At 45.1% G+C, this 20,439-nt stretch overlaps 1 protein-coding gene across 2 annotated transcripts in view; it reads right to left on the minus strand.

Annotated features, from left to right (window-relative positions):
- Positions 1–20,439, minus strand: part of arap3 (ArfGAP with RhoGAP domain, ankyrin repeat and PH domain 3) — a 382,033-nt gene that overhangs the window by 74,798 nt on the left and 286,796 nt on the right. For both annotated transcript variants that reach the window (XM_080201223.1, XM_080201222.1), the window contains exons 21-24: positions 19,692–19,760; positions 13,518–13,592; positions 9,495–9,612; positions 8,431–8,559 (exon numbers count right to left, since the gene is read on the minus strand). In XM_080201223.1, the coding sequence (XP_080057349.1) occupies positions 8,431–8,559; positions 9,495–9,612; positions 13,518–13,592; positions 19,692–19,760 (391 nt within the window). The remainder of the gene's footprint in view (positions 1–8,430; positions 8,560–9,494; positions 9,613–13,517; positions 13,593–19,691; positions 19,761–20,439) is intronic.

Raw genomic sequence — 20,439 nt, forward strand, 5'->3', positions numbered from 1 at the left:
CATATATCCTGTCCCTTAGTATATTTTCCAAAACCTTCCCCATCACTGATGTCAGGCTCATCGCCTATAATTAGCTGGATTATTCCTGCTTCCTTTCTTAAACAAGAGAGCACCACTGATTATTCTCCAGTCCTCTGGAACCATGTCTGTGGTCAAACAGGATTTGAAGATATCTGTTATGGCTCCATAGATGACTATGTAGGGGGTAGGATTAGTAAGTTTGTGGATGACACAAAGATTGGATGGTTACATCCAATGGCTTCACAAACCTTATCGAGTTTTTTGAAAAGGTGACCAAAGAGGTGGATAAGGGTAAGGCAGTTGACGTGGTGTATATGGATTTTAGCAAAGCGTTTGATAAGGTTCCCCATGGTAGGCTACTGCAGAAAATGCAGATGCATGGGATTGAGGGTGATTTAGCAGTTTGGATCAGGAATTGGCTAGCTGATAGAAGACAGACGGTGGTGGTTGATGGGAAATATTCAACCTGGAGTTCAGTTACAAGTGGTGTACCTCAGGGATCTGTTTTGGGGCCACTGCTGTTTGTCATTTTTATAAATGACCTAGATGAGGGTGTAGAAGGATGGATTAGTAAATTTGCTGACGACACCAAAGTCGGAGGAGTTGTAGACAGTGAGGACGGGTGTTACAGTTTGCAGAGGGACATAGATAAGCTGCAGAGCTGGGCTGAGAGGTGGCAGATGGAGTTTAATGCGGAAAAGTGTGAGGTGAAACACTTTGGTAAGAGTAACAGGAGTACAGAATATAGGGCTAATGGAAGGACTCTTGGTAGTGTCGACGAGCAGAGAGATCTCGGGGTACATGTGCATAGATCCCTGAAAGTTGGCACCCAGGTTGATAAGGTTGTTAAGAAGGTGTATGGTGTGTTAGCTTTCATTGGTAGAGAGATTGAATTTTGGAGCCATGAGGTCATGTTGCAACTGTACAAAACTCTGGTGCGGCCGCACTTGGAGTACTGTGTACAGTTCTGGTCACCACATTATAAGAAGGATGTGGAGGTATTGGAAAGGGTGCAGAGGAGATTTACCAGGACGTTGCCTGGTATGCTGGGAAGGTCTTATGAGGAAAGATTAAGAGGTGACCTAATTGAGGCATACAAGATAATCAGACGATTAGATAGGGTGGACAGTGAGAGCCTTTTTCCTTGGATGGTGATGGCTAACACGAGGGGACATAGCTTTAAATTAAGGGGTGGTAATTATAGGACGGATGTCAGAGGTAGGTTCTTTACTCAGTAAGAGCATGGAATGCCCTGCCTGCAGCAGTTGTGGACTCATCAACTTTAAGGGCATTCAAATGGTCAGTGGATAGGCATATGGATAACATTGGAATAGTTTAGGTTAGAGGGTCATTAGATTGGTTCCACTGGTCGGCGCAACATCGAGGGCCGAAGGGCCTGTACTGCGCTGGAATGTTCTGTGTTCTATGTTACAGTGAGGTGGAGTGTTTTGGGTTACAGGAAGATATAGATGAGGTGGTCAAATAGGCAATTAAGTGGCAGATGGAATTTAACCCTGAAAAGTGTGAGGTGATACACTTTGGAAGGAGTAATTTAACAAGGAAATAGTCAATGAACGGTATGTAACTCGGAAGTTCTGTGGAATAAAGGGACCTTGGCATGTTTGTCCATAGATCTCTAAAGGTGGAAGAACATGTTGGTAGGGTGGTGAAAAAGGCATAGGTTACAAAAGCAGGAAGTCATGTCAGAGTTGTACAGAACTTTGGTGAGGCTATAGCCAGAGTTCTGTGTGCAGTTCTTGTCACCACATTATAGGATAGATGTGATTGGACTGGAGGGGGTGCACAGTGGATTCACCAGGATTTTGCCTGGGATGCAATATTTAAGTAACTAAGAGAGGCTGGGTAGCCTTGGATTGTTTTCGATGGAGCAGAGAAGATTGAGGGGTGACCTGATTGAGGTGTAGAAGATTATGAGAAACATGGACAGAGCGGATAAGGAACAGCTGTTCTCCTCAGTTGAAGGATCAGTCACAAGGGGACATATGTTCAAGCTGAGGGATAGGAGGCTTTGGGGGTTATGAGGAAAATCTTTTTTACCCAGAGGGTGTCGATGATATGGAGCGCACTGCCTGAGAGGGCTTTTGATTTGATTTGATTTATTATTATCACATATATTAACATACAATGAAAAGTATTGGTTCTTGCCTGCTATACTGACAAAGCATACTGTTTTGTCAAGGGCAGGTCATGCCTTACGAGCCTAGTTGAGTTCTTCGAAAATGTGACTGAACACATTGACGAAGGAAGAGTGGTGGACGTGGTTTACATGGACTTCAGCAAGGCATTTGATAAGGTCCCCCATGCAAGACTTCTTGAGAAGGTGAGAGGGCATGGGATCCAAGGGCCTTTGGCCTTGTGGATCCAGAACTGGCTTGCCTGCAGAAGGCAGAGAGTGGTTGTGGATGGGGCTTTTTCTGAATGGAGGTCAGTCACCAGCGGAGTGCCTCAAGGATCTGTTCTGGGACCCTTGCTGTTTGTCATTTTCATAAATGACCTAGATGAGGAAGTGGAGGGATGGGTAAGTAAGTTCGCTGATGACACGAAGGTCGGTGGTGTTGTGGATGGTCTGGAAGGATGTCAGAAGTTGCAGCAGGACATAGATAGGATGCAGGACTGGGCGGAGAAGTGGCAGATGGACTTCAACGCAGATAAATGTGTACTCGTCCATTTTGGCAGAACCAACGGGATGAACGAGTACACTATCAAGGGCAGGAGTCTTAGCAGTGTTGAAGAACAGAAGAATTTTGGGGTCCGGGTCCACAGGACTCTTAAATCGGCCTCGCAGGTGGAGGATGTGGTCAAGAAGGCGTATGGTGTACTGGCCTTCATTAATCAAGGGATTGAGTTTAGGAATCGGGAGGTAATGCTGCAACTTTATAAGACCCTTGTCAGGCCTCATTTGGAGTACTGTGCGCAGTTCTGGTCGCCTCACTATAGGAAAGACGTAGAAGCTATTGAAAGGGTACAGAGGAGATTTACAAGGATGTTGCCTGGATTGGGAGGCATGCCTTATGAAGATAGGTTGAGGGAGTTGGGACTCTTCTCCCTGGAGAGACGAAGGTTGAGAGGTGACCTGATAGAGGTTTATAAAATGTTGAGAGGAATAGATAGGGTGGATTCTCAGAGGCTATTTCCCCGGGTTGAAATGGTCGCTACGAGAGGACACAGATTGAAGGTGCGGGGAGGAAAGTACAGAAGTGATGTTAGGGGTAAGTTTTTCACTCAGAGGGTGGTGAGTGAATGGAATCGGCTGCCGTCAGTGGTGGTGGAGGCGAACTCGCTGGGGTCTTTTAAAAGACTTCTGGATGAGTATATGGGATTTAGTGGGATTGGGGGTTATAGATAGGTCTATGGATTGGTAGGTATTGATGTGATCGGTGCAACTTGTGGGCCGAAGGGCCTATTTGTGTTGTGGTGTTCTATGTTCTATGTTCTATAACATTCAGGGCTCTGGGACAAATGCTGGGAGATGGAATTAGGTGGGAGTTCAGGTGTTTCTAATGTGTCGGTGTAGACTCAATGGACCAATGGGCTTCACCTGCACTCTATGATTCTATGGTTTGCATAAATAATTTAACTTAATGTTTAAAATTTCAAAATTATTCCTCAGATTTGTAGATTCTGGATTTGGGAATATTATTTTCTTGTGATCAGGATACAAAAAAAGAGTTGTGATACATTTGCCATGTTTCCATTTGGGATACGGTTTGGAAGGCAATTAGTATCTGTCAGATCAGAAAACACCACAAAATCTCGAAACCATTGAACCTGTGTCAACAAACATTGTGAACTTCAGCCAGAGATCAGAGAACCTGAGCTGTCAATGCTTCTGAGGAGCTGGACGGCTATACTCATATGACAACACTTGGACAGGTTCAACCAGATTAATACTGCATTTGATGCAACTAGGAATTAATATGAATAAGCTCAGCAGGATGTTATACGCCTGATATTTGTTTATCAATCAGATTTGACTGAACAGAACAAAATTGTTCTGCCCACAGAGTGAAATACATCCTCAGCGAGTGGTTTATCACAAACTACTTGGTATTTTTCACCCCTATTTTGCTGCTAAAGTTTAACTTCACCCCATCCGTTCTACGTAGAACATAGAACACTACCGCACAAACAGGCCCTTCGGCCCACAAGTTGCGCCGATCACTTCTATACCTACCAAGCCATAGACCTATCTATAACCCCCAATCCCGTTAGATCCCATATACTCATCCAGAAGTCTTTCAAAAGACCCCAGTGAGTTCGCCTCCACCACCACCGACGGCAGCCGATTCCACTCACTCACCACCCTCTGAGTGAAAAACTTACCCCTGACATCTCCTCTGTACCTGCTCCCCAGCACCTTAAACCTGTGTCCTCTCGTAGCGACCATTTCAGCCCTGGGAAATAGCCTCTGAGAATCCACCCTATCTATTCCTCTCAACATCTTATAAATCTCTATCAGGTCGCCTCTCAACCTTCGTCTCTCCAGGGAGAAGAGTCCCAGCTCCCTCAACCTAACTTCATAAGGCATGCCTCCCAATCCAGGCAACATCCTTGTAAATCTCCTCTGTACCCTTTCAATAGCTTCCACATCCTTCTTGTAATAAGGCGACCAGAACTGCGCACAGTACTCCAAGTGGGGTCTGACAAGGGTCTTATAAAGTTGCAGCATTACTTCCCGACTCCTAAACTCAATCCCTCGATTAATGAAGGCCAGTGCACCATACGCCTTCTTGACCACATCCTCCACCTGCGAGGCCGATTTAAGAGTCCTATGGACCTGGACCCCAAGATCCTTCTGCTCTTCAACACTACTAAGACTGCTACCCTTGATATTATATTCCTTCATCCCAGTGGTCCTGCCAAAATGGACCACTACACATTTATCCGCGTTGAAGTCCATCTGCCACTTCTCCGCCCAGTCTTGCATCCTATCTATGTCACGCTGCAACTTCTGACATCCCTCCAGACCATCCACAACACCACCGACCTTTGTATCGTCTGCAAACTTACTAACCCATCCCTCCGCTTCCTCATCCAGGTCATTTATGAAAATGACAAACAGCAAGGGTCCTAGAACAGATCCCTGGGGCACTCCACTGGTGACCGACCTCCATGCAGAAAAAGACCCATCCACAACCAATCTCTGCCTTCTGCAGGCAAGCCAGTTCTGGATCCACAAGGCCAAAGTCCCCTGGATCCCATGCCCTCTCACCTTCTCAAGAAGTCTTGCATGGGGGACCTTATCAAACGCCTTGCTGAAGTCCATGTAAACCACATCCACCGCTCTTCCTTCGTCAATGTGTTCAGTCACATTCTCAAAGAACTCAACTAGGCTCGTAAGGCACGATCTGCCCTTGACAAAGCCGTGCTGACTATTTCTGATCATTCTAAACTTCTCCAAATGCTCATAAATCTTGACCCTCAGAATCCTCTCCATCAGCTTACCAACCACTGAGGTCAGACTCACCGGTCGGTAATTTCCTGGGCTATCCCTGTTCCCTTTCTTGAAAATAAGAACCACATCCGCAATCCTCCAATCCTCTGGAACCTCTCCCGTCTCCATCGACGAAGCAAAGATCATTGCCAGGGGCTCTGCAATCACTTCCCTCACCTCCCACAGTAACCTGGGGTACATCCCATCCGGTCCCAGCGACTTATCTATCTTGATAGAATTTAAAAGTTCGAACACATCCTCTTTCTTAACATCCACATACTCAATCTTTTCAGACTGCCGCAAACCTGTAGTACAACCTCCCAGGTCACTTTCCACCGTGAATACCGAGGCAAAGTACTCATTAAGCACCTCTGCCATTTCTTCTGGTTCCACAGACTTTTCCCCCTTCGCCTTTTATAGGTCCTATCCCTTCTTTTCTCATCCTTTTACTCTTCACATATTTGTAGAAGGCCTTGGGATTCTCCTTAATCTTACCCGCCAAGGCCTTCTCATGACCCCTTCTGTCTCTCCTAATTTCCTTTTTAAGCTCCTTTCTACAAGCCTTATACTCCTCTAGATCCTTACCATCTCCTAGCTCCCTGAACCTTTTGTACACCTTTCCTTTCTTCCTGACTAGGTTCACCACAGCCTTCGTGCACCACGGTTCCCGCGACCTACCAAAACCTCCTTGTCTCATCGGAACGTTATCGTGCAGAGCTCCAGACAAACATTCATAGAACATAGAACACTACAGCACAAACAGGCCCTTCGGCCCACGAGTTGCGCCGATCACATCAACACCTACCAATCTATAGACCTATCTATAACCCCCAATCCCATAAAACCCCATATACTCATCCAGAAGTCTTTTAAAAGACCCCAGCGAGTTCGCCTCCACCACCACTGACGGCAGCCGATTCCATTCACTCACCACCCTCTGAGTGAAAAACTTACCCCTAACATCACTTCTGTACTTTCCTCCCCGCACCTTAAATCTGTGTCCTCTCGTAGCAACCATTTCAGCCCTGGGAAATAGCCTCTGAGAATCCACCCTATCTATTCCTCTCAACATCTTATAAATCCCTATCAGGTCGCCTCCCAACCTTCGTCTCTCCAGGGAAAAGAGTCCCAGCTCCCTCAACCTAACTTCATAAGGCATGCCTCCCAATCCAGGCAACATCCTTGAAAATCCGCCACCTTCCTTCAGTACTTTTCACCAAGAACACCTCCTTCCAGTTTACTCATCCAATTATCTGCCTGATGTCTTCATATTTCCCCTTACTCCAGACAAACACGTTCCTAGCCTGCCTGATCCTATCTCTTTCCAATGCTATTGTGAAGGAGATAGAATTATGATCTCCATCCCCAAGATGCTCTCCCACCGAGAGATCCGTCACCTGTCCTGGTTCATTCGCCAGTACCAGGTCAAGTACAGCCTCTCCCCTCGTAGGCTTATCCACGTACTGTGTCAGGAAACCCTCCTGAACACACCTAACAAACTCCTCCCCATCCAAACCCCTTACCCTAGGGATATTCCAGTCGATGTTTGGGGAATTAAAGTCTCCCATCACAACAACTCTTATTACTACATCTCTCTAGGATCTGTTTCCCTATCTGCACCTCAACTTCCCTGTCACTATTGGACAGCCTATAGAAAACACCCAGCAAAGTTATCGACCCTTTGCTGTTCCTAACTTCCACCCACAGAGACTACGTAGACAGTCCCTCCACGGCATCCTCCTTCTCTGCAGCCGTGACACTGTCCCTGATCAACAGTGCCACTCCACCACCTCTTTTGTCCCCCTCCCTGTCCTTCCTGAAGCATCTGAATCCTGGCACCTGAAGTACCCAGTCCTGTCCCTGAGACATCCAAGTCTCTGTAATGGCCACCACATCACATTCCCAAGCAGCAATCCACGCCCGAAGCTCATCTACCTTATTTACTACACTCCTGGCGTTAAAATAGATACACTTCAGACCCTCGGTCTGGACATTTCTCTTCTCCACCATCCGTCAAACCTCCCTCTCATACTGTCTACAGTCCTTCCCAACCCGGGAGCTAACCTCCTCTGTCTCAGTCTCCTCATCTCTGTTCCCTCCCCCTAATCTTTCTAGTTTAAAGCCCCCCCAGTAGCCCTAGCCAGTCTTCCCGCCAAGATATTAGTCCCCCTGGGATTCAAGTGCCACCCGTCTTTACTGCACAGGTCACACCTGCCCCTAAAGAGGTCCCAGTGATCCAGGAACCGGAATCCCTGCCCCCTGCTCCAGTCCCTCAGCCACGCATTCACCCTCCACCTCATTCCATTCCTGCCCTCACTCTCCCGCGGCGTGGGCAGCAATCCTGAGATTACTACCTTCGCATTCCTCTTTCTCAGCTGCCTACCCAGTTCCCTATAGTCCCTTTTCACGACTGCCTCCCTCTTCCTGCCTATGTCAGTAGTACCTATATGAACCACAACCTGCGGTTCCTCACCCTCCCCTTTCAGAATGTCTGGGACGCGTCCAGAGACATCCCGGATCCCAGCTCCAGGGAGACAAACCACCATCCGCGACTTCCGCCTGCGTCCGCAAAAACGCCTGTCTGATCCCCTCACTATGGAGTCCCCTATTAGTACTGCCTTGCTGCTCTCTTTCTTAGTTTTTTGAAGTACTGGCTCAGCTCCAGAGAGCTGGCCACTGCTTCCTCCTCCAGATGAGCTGTCCCCCCCAGTGGTACTCAGGCAGGAGTACTTATTCTGATCATTGATTAACAAAACAAACTTTATTGAAGCAAAAGTGTAGCATTGGGTTAAACAAGACAGCACAGTGCACGAAAGTAACTCAGGTCTTTTTTTTAATTTGGACCCTGACCAAGTTTTGTGCAAAATAGGGGCAAAGTTTCCTGCTTCATTACGGTTGTGCCGATTACATGCTCTATATCTCACTTTTATGTCGTGGTTGAGATTAACTTTTACCTGAGAAGAGATTTCCTCCTTCTCCTGTAGGGAGTTTCTTAACAACCAGATAGGCTGAGCTGGGCTCGGAGAGTTTGCACCATTGGAGAGCTTGTTCCAAAACCTTATCCTTTGGGTGGAGTGGCCGCTCTGTGAATATCAGGAAACATTCAATAAAGAGGTCAGACAGCGCAAAGCGATTGTGATTATACAGTTTCCTCAAAAATGGGATGAAGGAGTACAATATCAAGGGTAGGACTGTTAGCTGTGTTGAAGAGCTGAAGGATCTTGGGGTCTGGGTCCACAGGACTCTTAAATCGGCCTCGCAGGTGGAGGAGGTGGTCAAGAAGGCGTATGGTGTACTGGCCTTCATTAATCGAGGGATTGAGTTTAGGAGTCAGGAGGAAATGCTGCAACTTTATAAGACCCTTGTCAGACCCCACTTGGAGTACTGTGCGCAGTTCTGGTCGCCTCACTACAGGAAGGATGTGGAAGCTATTGAAAGGGTGCAGAGGAGATTTACAAGGATGTTGTCTGGATTGGGAGGCATGCCTTATGAAGATAGGTTGAGGGAGCTGGGACTCTTCTCCCTGGAGAGATGAAGGTTGAGAGGCGACCTGATAGAGGTTTATAAAATGTTGAGAGGAATAGATAGGGTGGACTCTCAGAGGCTATTTCCCAGGGCTGAAATGGTCGCTACAAGAGGACACAGGTTTAAGGTGCTGGGGAGCAAGTACAGAGGAGATGTCAGGGGTAAGTTTTTCACTCAGAGGGTGGTGAGTGAATGGAATCGGCTGCCGTCGGTGGTGGTAGAGGTGAATTCGCTGGGGTCTTTTAAGAGACTTCTGGATGAGTATATGGGGTTTAATGGGATTGAGAGTTACAGATAGGCCTGGTAGGTATAGACGTGATCGGTGCAACTTGTGGGCCGAAGGGCCTGTTTGTGCTGTAATGTTCTATGTTATAAAACAACATTGCAATAGAAACCCAGCACTCTGAAGCGAAAACCAATGGTTTATGAAACCATTCACCCACAGGGGAAAAAAAAATCAGCCAGTCAGCCAGTGAAAAGTTTGACAACTCACCCAATTCCCCATTTTCAATCGCTTCAAAGGTAACCCAGACCTCCTGCTCATCAGCTAATATGTTCTTCATATCCAGCACTTGATTGGTCAGTTCTTCTGATGTCATTGTAGGTGATACCTGTAAATGTACGTATGTCATTAAAAATTAAATTCCAGTGTTAACAAACCACAGGCAGTGACACTAAAGACACACAACCCAAGATGATAGTGATAACAAAGATCCATTGTTCATGTATCTTTGATTCAGTGTAACTCCTGATGTCAAACAGGAACAGTTTCCAGTGCCCATTGCTGTACAAACATTTGTGCCACTCTTCCCTTTGCTGATGTTATTGTTGGATGGTGGCACTGGTTTATTCTGATATATCCCCTTGGGAATAGTTGCTCTTTAGTCGCTGCCTCGTGCCTATTGTCTTCTTCGCATCCCTCCCATACCCTCACCTCCTCCCACTTGCTGCCTCTCCTGTGTATTTGTAAGGTTGACTAGACTGTACATTGTCCATAGAATCCATAGATTCCTTGGTGCAGAAGGAGACCATCCAGCCCATAGAGTCTGCACCAACTCTCTGAAACAGTCTCTCACCCAAGCCCTCCCAATGCCCTATCCCAATACATTTACCATGGCTATTCCACCTAATATGCTCATAGAACATAGAAAAACTACAGCACAAACAGGCCCTTTGGCCCACAAGTTGCGCCAAACATAGCCCTACGTACTAGGCTTACCTATAATCCTCTATCTTACTAAGTCCCATGTACTTATCCAAAAGTCTCTTAAAATACCCTATCGAATCCGCCTCCACCACCACCGCCAGCAACCGGTTCCACGCACCCACCACCCTCAGTGAAAAACTTACCCCTGACATCTCCTCTGTACCTCCTTCCCAGCACTCTAAACCTGTACGCTCTTGTGGCAGCCATTTCAGCCCTGGGAAAAAGCCTCTGAGAATCCACTCGATCAATACCTCTCAACATCTTATACACCTCTATCAGGTCGCCTCTCATCCTTCATCTTTCTAAGGAGAAAAGACCAAGCTCCCTCAACCTATCCTCATGAGGCATGCCACCAAATCCAGGCAACATCCTTGTAAATCTTCTCTGCACCCTTTCAATAGCTTCCACATCCTTCCTGTAATGAGGTGACCAGAACTGAGCACAATACTCCAAGTGGGGTCTGACCAGGGTCTTATAAAGCTGCAGCATTATCTCCTGACTCTTAAACTCAATTCCTCAATTGATGAAGGCCAGTACACCATACGCCTTCTTAACCACATCCTCTACCTACGAAGCTGATTTGAGCATCCTATGAACCGGACCCCAAGATCCTTCTGATCTTCCACACTGCTAAGAGTCTTACCCTTAATATTAGATTCCATCATCTTATTCGACCTTCCAAAATGAACCACCACACACTTATCTGGGTTGAAATCCATCTGCCACTCCTCGGCCTAGTCTTGCATCCTATCAATGTCTCGTTGCAACTTCTGACATCCCTCCACACTATCCAGAGCACCTCCAACCTTTATGTCATCAGCAAACTTACCAACCTATCCCTCCATTTCCTCACCCAGGTCATTTATAAAAATCACAAAGAGCAAGATCCCACCTGGGGCACTCCACTGGTGACCGACCTCCATGCAGAAAAAGACCCATCTGCAACCACTCTTTGCCTTCTGTGGGCAAACCAATTCTGGATCCACAAAGCAATGTCCTTTGGATCCCATGCCCCCTCACTTTCTCATCTTTGTACTAATCAAAGAAAAGTACATCACAGGAACAGGTCCATCGGCCCCCAAGCCTGCACTGATCATGATGCCCCAGCTAAACTAAAAATAAACCTTTTGTTCTTATTTGGTCTGTATCCCTCTATTCTTCAGGAAATTGGAGCACCTGGAGGAAACCCATGCAGACACAGGGAGAATGTGCAGACTTCACACAATCACCCAAGACTGGAAATGAACCCAGGTTCCTGGTGCTGTGAGATAACAGTGCTAACCAGTGTGCCACCGTGCTGCCCTAGATTCCCCAGAGATGATACAGCATGAAATAGGTACAGTAAAACAATACACATTCTCCACTTATATCATCAAAATATTTGCCAGTCTTCAGTTAGGTCTGAAAAGTTCTGCTTTCTGGAGCATTACAGTCACATTATAAAATCATTGTCCAAAGTTATCTCAAATTCTTACAGTAATTATTTGTGACTCAATCTGCTTAAATATTTACCATTTCTATTTTGAAAAGAAAGATGTGTTTTTTTTTAGAGAAGGGGATTCAGCATCTTAATAGTTTCTGGCCAGGTTTGGTTCGTGCCATCTTTGAAGCTGGCAGTTGCTGAGAAAGCTGCTGTCAATATGCAAATATGGATTGCATCTCCTCTGGAGGGTCTGATTAGTGAGTTTGCGGATGACACAAAGATTGGTGGAGTTGCTGATAGTGCCGGGGTTTGTCAGAGGATACAACAGGATACACAGAGATTGGAGACTTGGGAACAGAAATGGCAGATGGAGTTTAATCTGGACAAATGTGAGGTGATGCATTTTGGAAGATCAAATTTAGGTGCGAGTTATACTGTAAATGGCAGAACCCTTAAGAACATTAACATACAGAGGGATCTGTGCGTGCAGGTCCACAGTTCCCTAAAAGTGGCTACACAGGTGGTCAAGGTGATTATGAAGGTATATGGCATGCTTGCTTCATCAGCCGAGGCAGTGAGTACAGGAGTTGGGAAATCATGTTGCAGCTTTATAAAACCTTGGTTTGGCTGCATTTGGAGCATTGCATGCAGTTCTGGTCACCACACTACCAGAAGGATGTGAAAGCTTTGGAGAGAGTGCAAAGAAGGTTCACAGGATGTTGCCTGGTCTCAAGGGTGTTGGCTATGAGGAGAGGTTGAATAAACTAGGATTGTTTTCACTGGAAAGATGGAGGCTAAGGAGAGACCTGATAGAGGCCTACAAAATAATGAGAGGCGTAGACAGGGTGGAGAGTCAGAGGCTTTTTCTAAGGGTGGAAGTGTCAATTACAAAGTGGCACAGGTTCAAGCTGAGAGGGGAAAGTTTAGGGAGATGTGTGGCGGGAGTTTTCCATGCAGAGAGTGGTGGTGCCTAAAACGCGCTGCCAGAGGAGATGGTGGAAGCAGGAACATTAGCAAGATTTAAGAGGCATCTGGATGGGTTCATGAAAAGGGAGGGAATGGAGGATACGGACTGAGTAAGGGCAGAAGGTATTTTTTAGTTTAGTTAGGGCATCATGACCGGCACAGGCTTAGAGGGCCAAAGGACATTAGTGAATCAGATGGGTTTTTAAATACAATCCAGTAGTTAGAGGATCTCTATAATTGATAATTGCAGATTTACTTAGTTAACCCATTTCTCAGCTGCCATGGCAGGTTTTTAGTCAGGATTAGTAATCTATTAAAATAGTCACTGACTGTTCTATGGTGATGGTGAAGTGAGTTGACCAAGAGATGCTGTGGCAGTGAGCAATGGACTTGTGATTTTCAATGCACTCAGTTCTTTGTCAAACCTCCAAATTCTCTCCACAACTCACCGAGATTCATTAATTGTTTCACTAACGTCCTTTAGGGAAGGAAATCTGCCATCCTTACCTGGTCTGGCCTACATGTGACTCCAGAGCCAAAGCAACGTGGTTGACTCTCAACTGCTCTTGGCCAATTAGGGATGGGCAATAAATACTGGCCAGCCAGCGACGCCTATTTCCCACAAAATAATTGATTAAAAAATGTCTATTTTGATTCTCTTGTTATTTCTCTCATGACTTATTGTTTTTTTTTAGGTGAAATAAAGTTCTGTCAGATTCCACTTAGACTTTCTCAGAATTGACATGTCTTACTGATATTGAATCCTGCAACAGGCCACAAGGAATTCAACTACTCCTTTTCCTTTGTTATTTTTATATTTCTGGATGAATAAATGAGAAAACAGGAACGCAGGAACTGGCATTAAAAATCATTGAATCACAACAAGTGGCCAGAGCACAGCCGCTACATTTCAGACTCACCTTGAGGGTAACGCAACAGTCTGTCATCTTTGTCTGAACATATACCTCCATGATCAGATCACCAGCTTGCGAAAGCTGTAAACCAGATAGGAAAAATATACTCTCTGTAACTCACACAAAAGCATCAATCTGAGAATCAGTTTGGCCAGAATTCCGAATCTCAATGAAGCACAGGATTGAAATCAGGATTTCTGTGGTCAGCAAGTACCACAGAACCATAGAAAATTACAGCACAGAAAAAGGCCTTTTGGCCCTTCTTGTCTGTGCCAAAACATTTTTTGCCGAGTCCCACTGACCTGCACTTGGACTATATCCCTCCACCCCCCTCTCATTCATTTTAAATGTTAAAAGTGACCCCGCATTTATCACTTTATCCGGCAGCTCATTCCACACTCCCACCACTCTCTGCATGAAGAAGCCCCCCCTAATATTCCCTTTAAACTTCTCCCCCTTCACCCTTAACCCATGCCCTCTAGTTTTTTTCTCCCCTAGCCTCAGTGGAAAAAGCCTGCTTGCATTCACTCTATCTATACCCATCATAATCTTATACACCTCTATCAAATCTCCCCTCATTCTTCTACGCTCCAGGGAATAAAGTCCTAACCTATTCAATCTCTCTGTGACTCAGCTTCTCAAGTCCCAGCAACATCCTTGTGAACCTTCTCTGCACTCTTTCAACCTTATTTACATCCTTCCTGTAACTAGGTGACCAAAACTGTACACAATACTCTAAATTCGGCCTCACCAATGCCTTATATAACCTTACCATAACACTCCAACTTTTATACTCGATACTCCGATTTATAAAGGCCAATGTACCAAAAGCACTCTTTACGACCCTATCCACCTGTGATGTCACTTTTAGGGAATTCTGTACCTGTATTCCCAGATCCTTCTGTTCAACTGCACTCTTCAGAGCCCTACCATTTACCCTGTACGTTCTACTTTGGTTTGTTCTTCCAAAGTGCAATACCTCACACTTGTCTGCGTTAAATTCCATTTGTCATTTTTCAGCCCATTTTTAGTTGGTCCAAATCCCTCTGCAAGCTTTGAAAACCTTCCTCACTGTCCACTCCACCTCCAATCTTTGTATCATCAACAAATTTGCTGATCCAATTTACCACATTATCATCCAGATCATTGATATAGATGACAAACAACAATGGACCCAACACTGATCCCTGCGGCACACCACTCGACACAGGCCTCCACTCAGAAAAACATTCCTCCACTATCATTCTCTGGCTTCTTCCATTGAGTCAGTGTCTAATCCAATTTACTCTTTCTCCATGTATACCTAGCGACTGAACCTCCCTAACTATCCTCCCATGTGGGACCTTATCAAAGGCCTTGCTGAAATCCAGGTAGACAACATCCACTGCCTTCCCTTCATCCACTTTCCTGGTAACCTCCTTGAAAACTCTGATAGATTGGTCAAACATGACCTACCACGCACAAAGCCATGTTGATTCTCCCTAATAAGTCCCTGTCTATCCAAATATTTGTTGATCCTATCCCTTATCACACCTTCCAATAACTTGCCCACCACCGACATTAAACTTAGTGGCCTATAATTTCCCAGATTTATTTTGGAACCTTTTTTAAACAACGGAACAACATGAGCCACCCTCCAATCATCCGGCATCTCTCCCGTGAATGCTGACATTTTAAATATGTCTGCCAGGGCCCCTGCAAGTTCAACACTCACCTCCCTCAAGGTCCGTGGGAATACCCTGTCCGGTCCTGGGGATTTATCCACTCTGATTTGCCTCAAGACAGCCAGCACCTCCTCCCCTGAGATCTGTAAAAGCTTCATGACCTCCCTACCTGTTTGCCCTATTTCCGTAGACTCCATGTCCATTTCCTCAGTAAATACGGATGCAAAATACCAATTTAGTATCTCCCCCATCTCTTTTGGTTCCATACACAGTCTATCACTCTGGTCAATTTTATCCCTCACTATTGTTTTGCTCCTTACATACCTATAGAGCTTCTTTGGATTTTCCTTCACTTTGTCTTCCAAAGCAACCTCATGTCTTCTCTTAGCCCTCCTGATTTCCCTCTTAAGTAGCTTCTTGCACTTTTTATACTCCTCAAGCATCTGATCTGTTCCTTGCTGCCTGTACGTTACATATAACTCTCTCTTCCTCTTAATCAGTGTTACAATCTCCCTCGAGAACCAAGCTTCCTTAATCCTATTTACTTTGCCTTTAATTCTGACAGGAACATACAAACTCTGCATCGGAAATGATTCACTCACAGTCCAAGTAAACAATTCTGTCAGGAAACAGAGCTACATCATAACAATGCCTTTTGGAATTCCATTAGAGGGTGATAATTCTCCCCATTTCTTGAGATCCATGTGTAAACTGATATTAAGTAAACACATGACAACTTCTGAGGCAATGTGGTGGTCACAACATAACAAAGGTCTACACTTTGCCCTTCGTCATCTGCCATCATCTTCCTACAATCTCGCAACTCCAGTAGTCAGCTTGATTTGCCATTTCATATTCAAATCTTTTCCCACCTTCAACAATTCTGAACTCTCTTAATGAAGCCTCATAATGTGGACAGCAGGAACCACTTCATCAAAGTTAATTCTAGGTCACTGTGATGAAATCCCTTAGTAGGAGTTTTTGGAGAACCCCTTGATTGTCTGTCCTAATGTCTCTTCACTGGCTTGGTGCCAAATGTTGGTGAGAAAGGTTCCTGTGAAGCACCATGCAGCAATTCACTGCATGTCTGCATCAGCTTTTGTCAGAGGTTAGCTTGAGCCTGTTGTACCGTATTAAATCTGTACCATGTCCATGAAACCATAAGAAGTAGGAGCAGAATTAGGCCACTTGGCCCAGTGATCAATTCAATCACGGCTGATATTTTGCTCATCCCCATCCTCCTGCCTTCTCCCCACAACCCTTGATCCCCTTATTAGCCGATCTATCATTGTCTTGAAGGCCTCCATAGCCTTCTGCGGCAAAGGGTTCCACAGATTCATCACTTGCTGGCTGAAGAAATTCCTCCTCATCTCTATTTTAAAGGACTGTCCCTTTTGCCTGAGGTTGTGCCCTCTGGTTCTAGCTTTTCCTACGAGCGGAAACATCCTCTCCACGTCACTCTATTCAGGACTCGCAGTAACCTATAAGTTTCAATAAGATCCCCCTTCATCCTTCCAAACTCCAATGAGTACAGACCCAGAGTCCTCAACCGTTCCCCATATGACAGGTTCTTCATTCCAGGGATCATTCTTGTGAACCTCCTCTGGTCCCTTTCCAAGGCCAGCACATCCTTCCTTAGATACGGGGGCCCAAAACTGCTCACAATACTTCAAATGGGGCCTGACCAGAGCCTTACACAGCCTCAGGAGTACATCCCTGCTCTTGTATTCTAGCCTTCTTGACATGAATGCTAATATTGCATTTGCCTTCCTAAATGCCGAGAGAACCTGCACGTTAATCTTAAGAGAATCTTGATCGATGACTCCCAAATCCCTTGTGTTTCTGATTTCCTAAGCATTTCCCCACTTAGAAAATAGTCTGTGCCTCCGTTTCTCCTTCTAAAGTGCATAACCTCACACTTTTCCACATTATATTCCACCTGCCACTTTTTTACCCACTCTCCTGACCCGTCCAAGTCCTTTTGCAGCCCCCCCTGTTTCCTCAACTCTACCTGTCCCTCTACATATCTTTGTATCATCTGCAAACTTAGCAGCAGTGCCTTTAGTTCCTTTTTCCAAATCGTTAACATATATTGTGAAAAGTTGTGGTCCCAATAGCACAGCAGCTGGGCTGCTCTTGGAAGTCCAGGAGTGGCCTAGTACTTCATGTCGGTGTGTGTGCTTGATCCTGGACCGATAGACGGGCGCCACAACAGCTCAGTGACTATCACTGCTAGCTGTGCAGATACATGGATTTGGGCCTGTGTCTGTGGGAGTTTGCGCATTCTCCCTGTGGTTGCGTGGGTTTCCTCCGGGCGCTCCGGTTTCCTCCCACACCCCAAAGATGTGCTCTTAGGCTGATTGGTTTTACCAAATTGACACTATTCTCCCCTGAATCTGGCTAAGTTAGGGGTCCCATTCGTAGACACGCAGGGTAGAATAGGTGTAGGGTGATGTGGCGGCGCGGGCTCATTGGGCCGAAGGGCCTGTTTCCCGTGCTGGGTTGTTCTTTGTTCTTTCTTTGTTCTTAATACTGACCCTGGAGCAGACCACTAGTCAACAGCTGCCATCCTGAGACACTCTTTATCCCACTCTCTGCCTTCTGCCAGTCAGCCAATCCTCTATCCGTGCCAAGATCTTACCCTTGACACCATTGGCTCATAACTTATTTAACAGTCTCATATGTGGCACCTTGTCAAAGGAAATCTAAATAAATCACATCTGCTGTTTCTCCTTTATCTAACTTCCTTGTTACCTCCTCAAAGAAGTCCAACAGATTTGTCAGACATGATCTTCCCTTGATGAAGCCATGCTGACTCAGTACTATTTTATCACGCACTTCCACATACTCTGCGATATCATCTTTAATAATGGACTCTAAAATCTTGCCAAGGATAAAAGTGAGGCTAACCGGCCTATAAGCAGCCTGTGTCAAACCTGTACCGTGTCAAACCTGTACCGTGTCAAACTTGTACTATATCAAACCTGTACCGTGTCAAACCTGTACCGTGTCAAACTTGTACTGCGTTAAACTTGTACCGCGTCAAACCTGTACTGCGTTAAACTTGTACTATATCAAACCTGTACCGTGTCAAACCTGTACTATACCAACCTGTACTGAACTAAACCTGTACCGTGTCAAACCTGTACTGCGTTAAACTTGTACCGTGTCAAACCTGTACTGCGTTAAACTTGTACTATATCAAACCTGTACCGTGTCAAACCTGTACTGCGTTAAACTTGTACTATATCAAACCTGTACCGTGTCAAACCTGTACTATATCAACCTGTACTGAACTAAACCTGTACCGTGTCAAACCTGTACTGCGTTAAACTTGTACCGTGTCAAACCTGTACCGTGTCAAACCTGTACTGCGTTAAACTTGTACTATATCAAACCTGTACTATATCAACCTGTACTGAACTAAACCTGTACCGTGTCAAACCTGTACTGCGTTAAACTTGTACCGTGTCAAACCTGTACTGTGTCAAACCTGTACTGCGTTAAACTTGTACCATGTCAAACCTGTACTATATCAACCAGTACTGAACTAAACCTGTACCGTGTCAAACCTGTACTGCGTTAAACTTGTACCGTGTCAAACCTGTACTATATCAACCTGTACTGAACTAAACCTGTACCGTGTCAAACCTGTACTGCGTTAAACCTGTACTATATCAACCTGTACTGAACTAAACCTGTACCGTGTCAAACCTGTACTGCGTTAAACTTGTACCGTGTCAAACCTGTACTGCGTTAAACTTGTACTATATCAAACCTGTACTATATCAACCAGTACTGAACTAAACCTGTACCGTGTCAAACCTGTACTGCGTTAAACTTGTACCGTGTCAAACCTGTACTGCGTTAAACCTGTACTATATCAACCTGTACTGAACTAAACCTGTACCGTGTCAAACCTGTACTGCGTTAAACTTGTACTATATCAAACCTGTACTATATCAACCAGTACTGAACTAAACCTGTACCGTGTCAAACCTGTACTGCGTTAAACTTGTACTATATCAAACCTGTACTATATCAACCTGTACTGAACTAAACCTGTACCGTGTCAAACCTGTACTGCGTTAAACTTGTACCGTGTCAAACCTGTACCGTGTCAAACCTGTACTGCGTTAAACTTGTACGATATCAAACCTGTACTATATCAACCAGTACTGAACTAAACCTGTACCGTGTCAAACCTGTACTGCGTTAAATTTGTATCGTGTCAAACCTGTACTATATCAACCTGTACTGAACTGAACCCGAACCGTGTCAAACCTGAAATGTATCAGCCTGAACCGTGTCAAACCTGTACCATGTGAAACTTGTGCTGTATCCATCCCTGTACCACGTCAAACCTGAACCGTGTCAAACCTGTACTGTGTTGTATCATTTCAAACCTGTTCTGTGTTGGACCATGTCAAATACCTTCGGAAGCTGGAATCCTGGAGACTATCAACATATAGTTGTTACCATTCATCATCTTTTAAAGATTTGATTAATCACAAACCTGGACATCTTTCCACGTCATAATCAAACTGTTTTCCAGATCCATCTGTGTCACTTGTTCATCATCAATCTGTCACATACAACATATGAAAGTGAGCCAATCAGGAGCCTCTGTAACACCATCTGTGTTTCTTAGCAAAACTTTTTAAAGCAGTGAATTGGTGAAGAAATATTTGATGATTTTTTTAGGCAGATACAAGAGAGGGGAGGGTGAGCTGGGGGGTGGGGTCTACATTTGATATTTTTCTTGAAAACCAGGGGTCAAGGGGATGAGCAGCGGATCAACGATGTGTGAGTCTTGAACCAGCTCAGAACATTCCTGCAATTCACTGGAAAATCCATTGGCCTTATTATTTATTATCCCAGTTGTTTTTGCAATTTTCTTTGTCAAAGAGAATAATAGGCAAAACATTATTTTGCATATCTATTCATCCACCCCAAAAAAAGGAAACAAATTTCAGTTGATTGGCAAAAGAAGGTAGGGTGATATAAGAAAAAGATTCTTGGAGTTGTGATCTGGAAGGCGCTGCCTTAAGGGACAATGAAATCAGCTTCATTAGTAACTTTTGAAAGGGAAGTCGATAAGACACTTGGAGGGAAAAATTTATGAGGTATGAAGAAAGACAATACTAGTGGGACAAATTGGGTCATCTTAATAAGGAGCTGGACATGCACAATGGGCTGAATGGCCTCCTTTTGTGTTGTATCATTTCATGATTCTATTATCTCAAAGTTCTTGAGGATGGAGA

Source organism: Carcharhinus amblyrhynchos, chromosome 13 (genome assembly GCF_965287045.1).
Source record: "Carcharhinus amblyrhynchos chromosome 13, sCarAmb.v2.hapA, whole genome shotgun sequence".
NCBI lineage: Eukaryota > Metazoa > Chordata > Chondrichthyes > Carcharhiniformes > Carcharhinidae > Carcharhinus > Carcharhinus amblyrhynchos.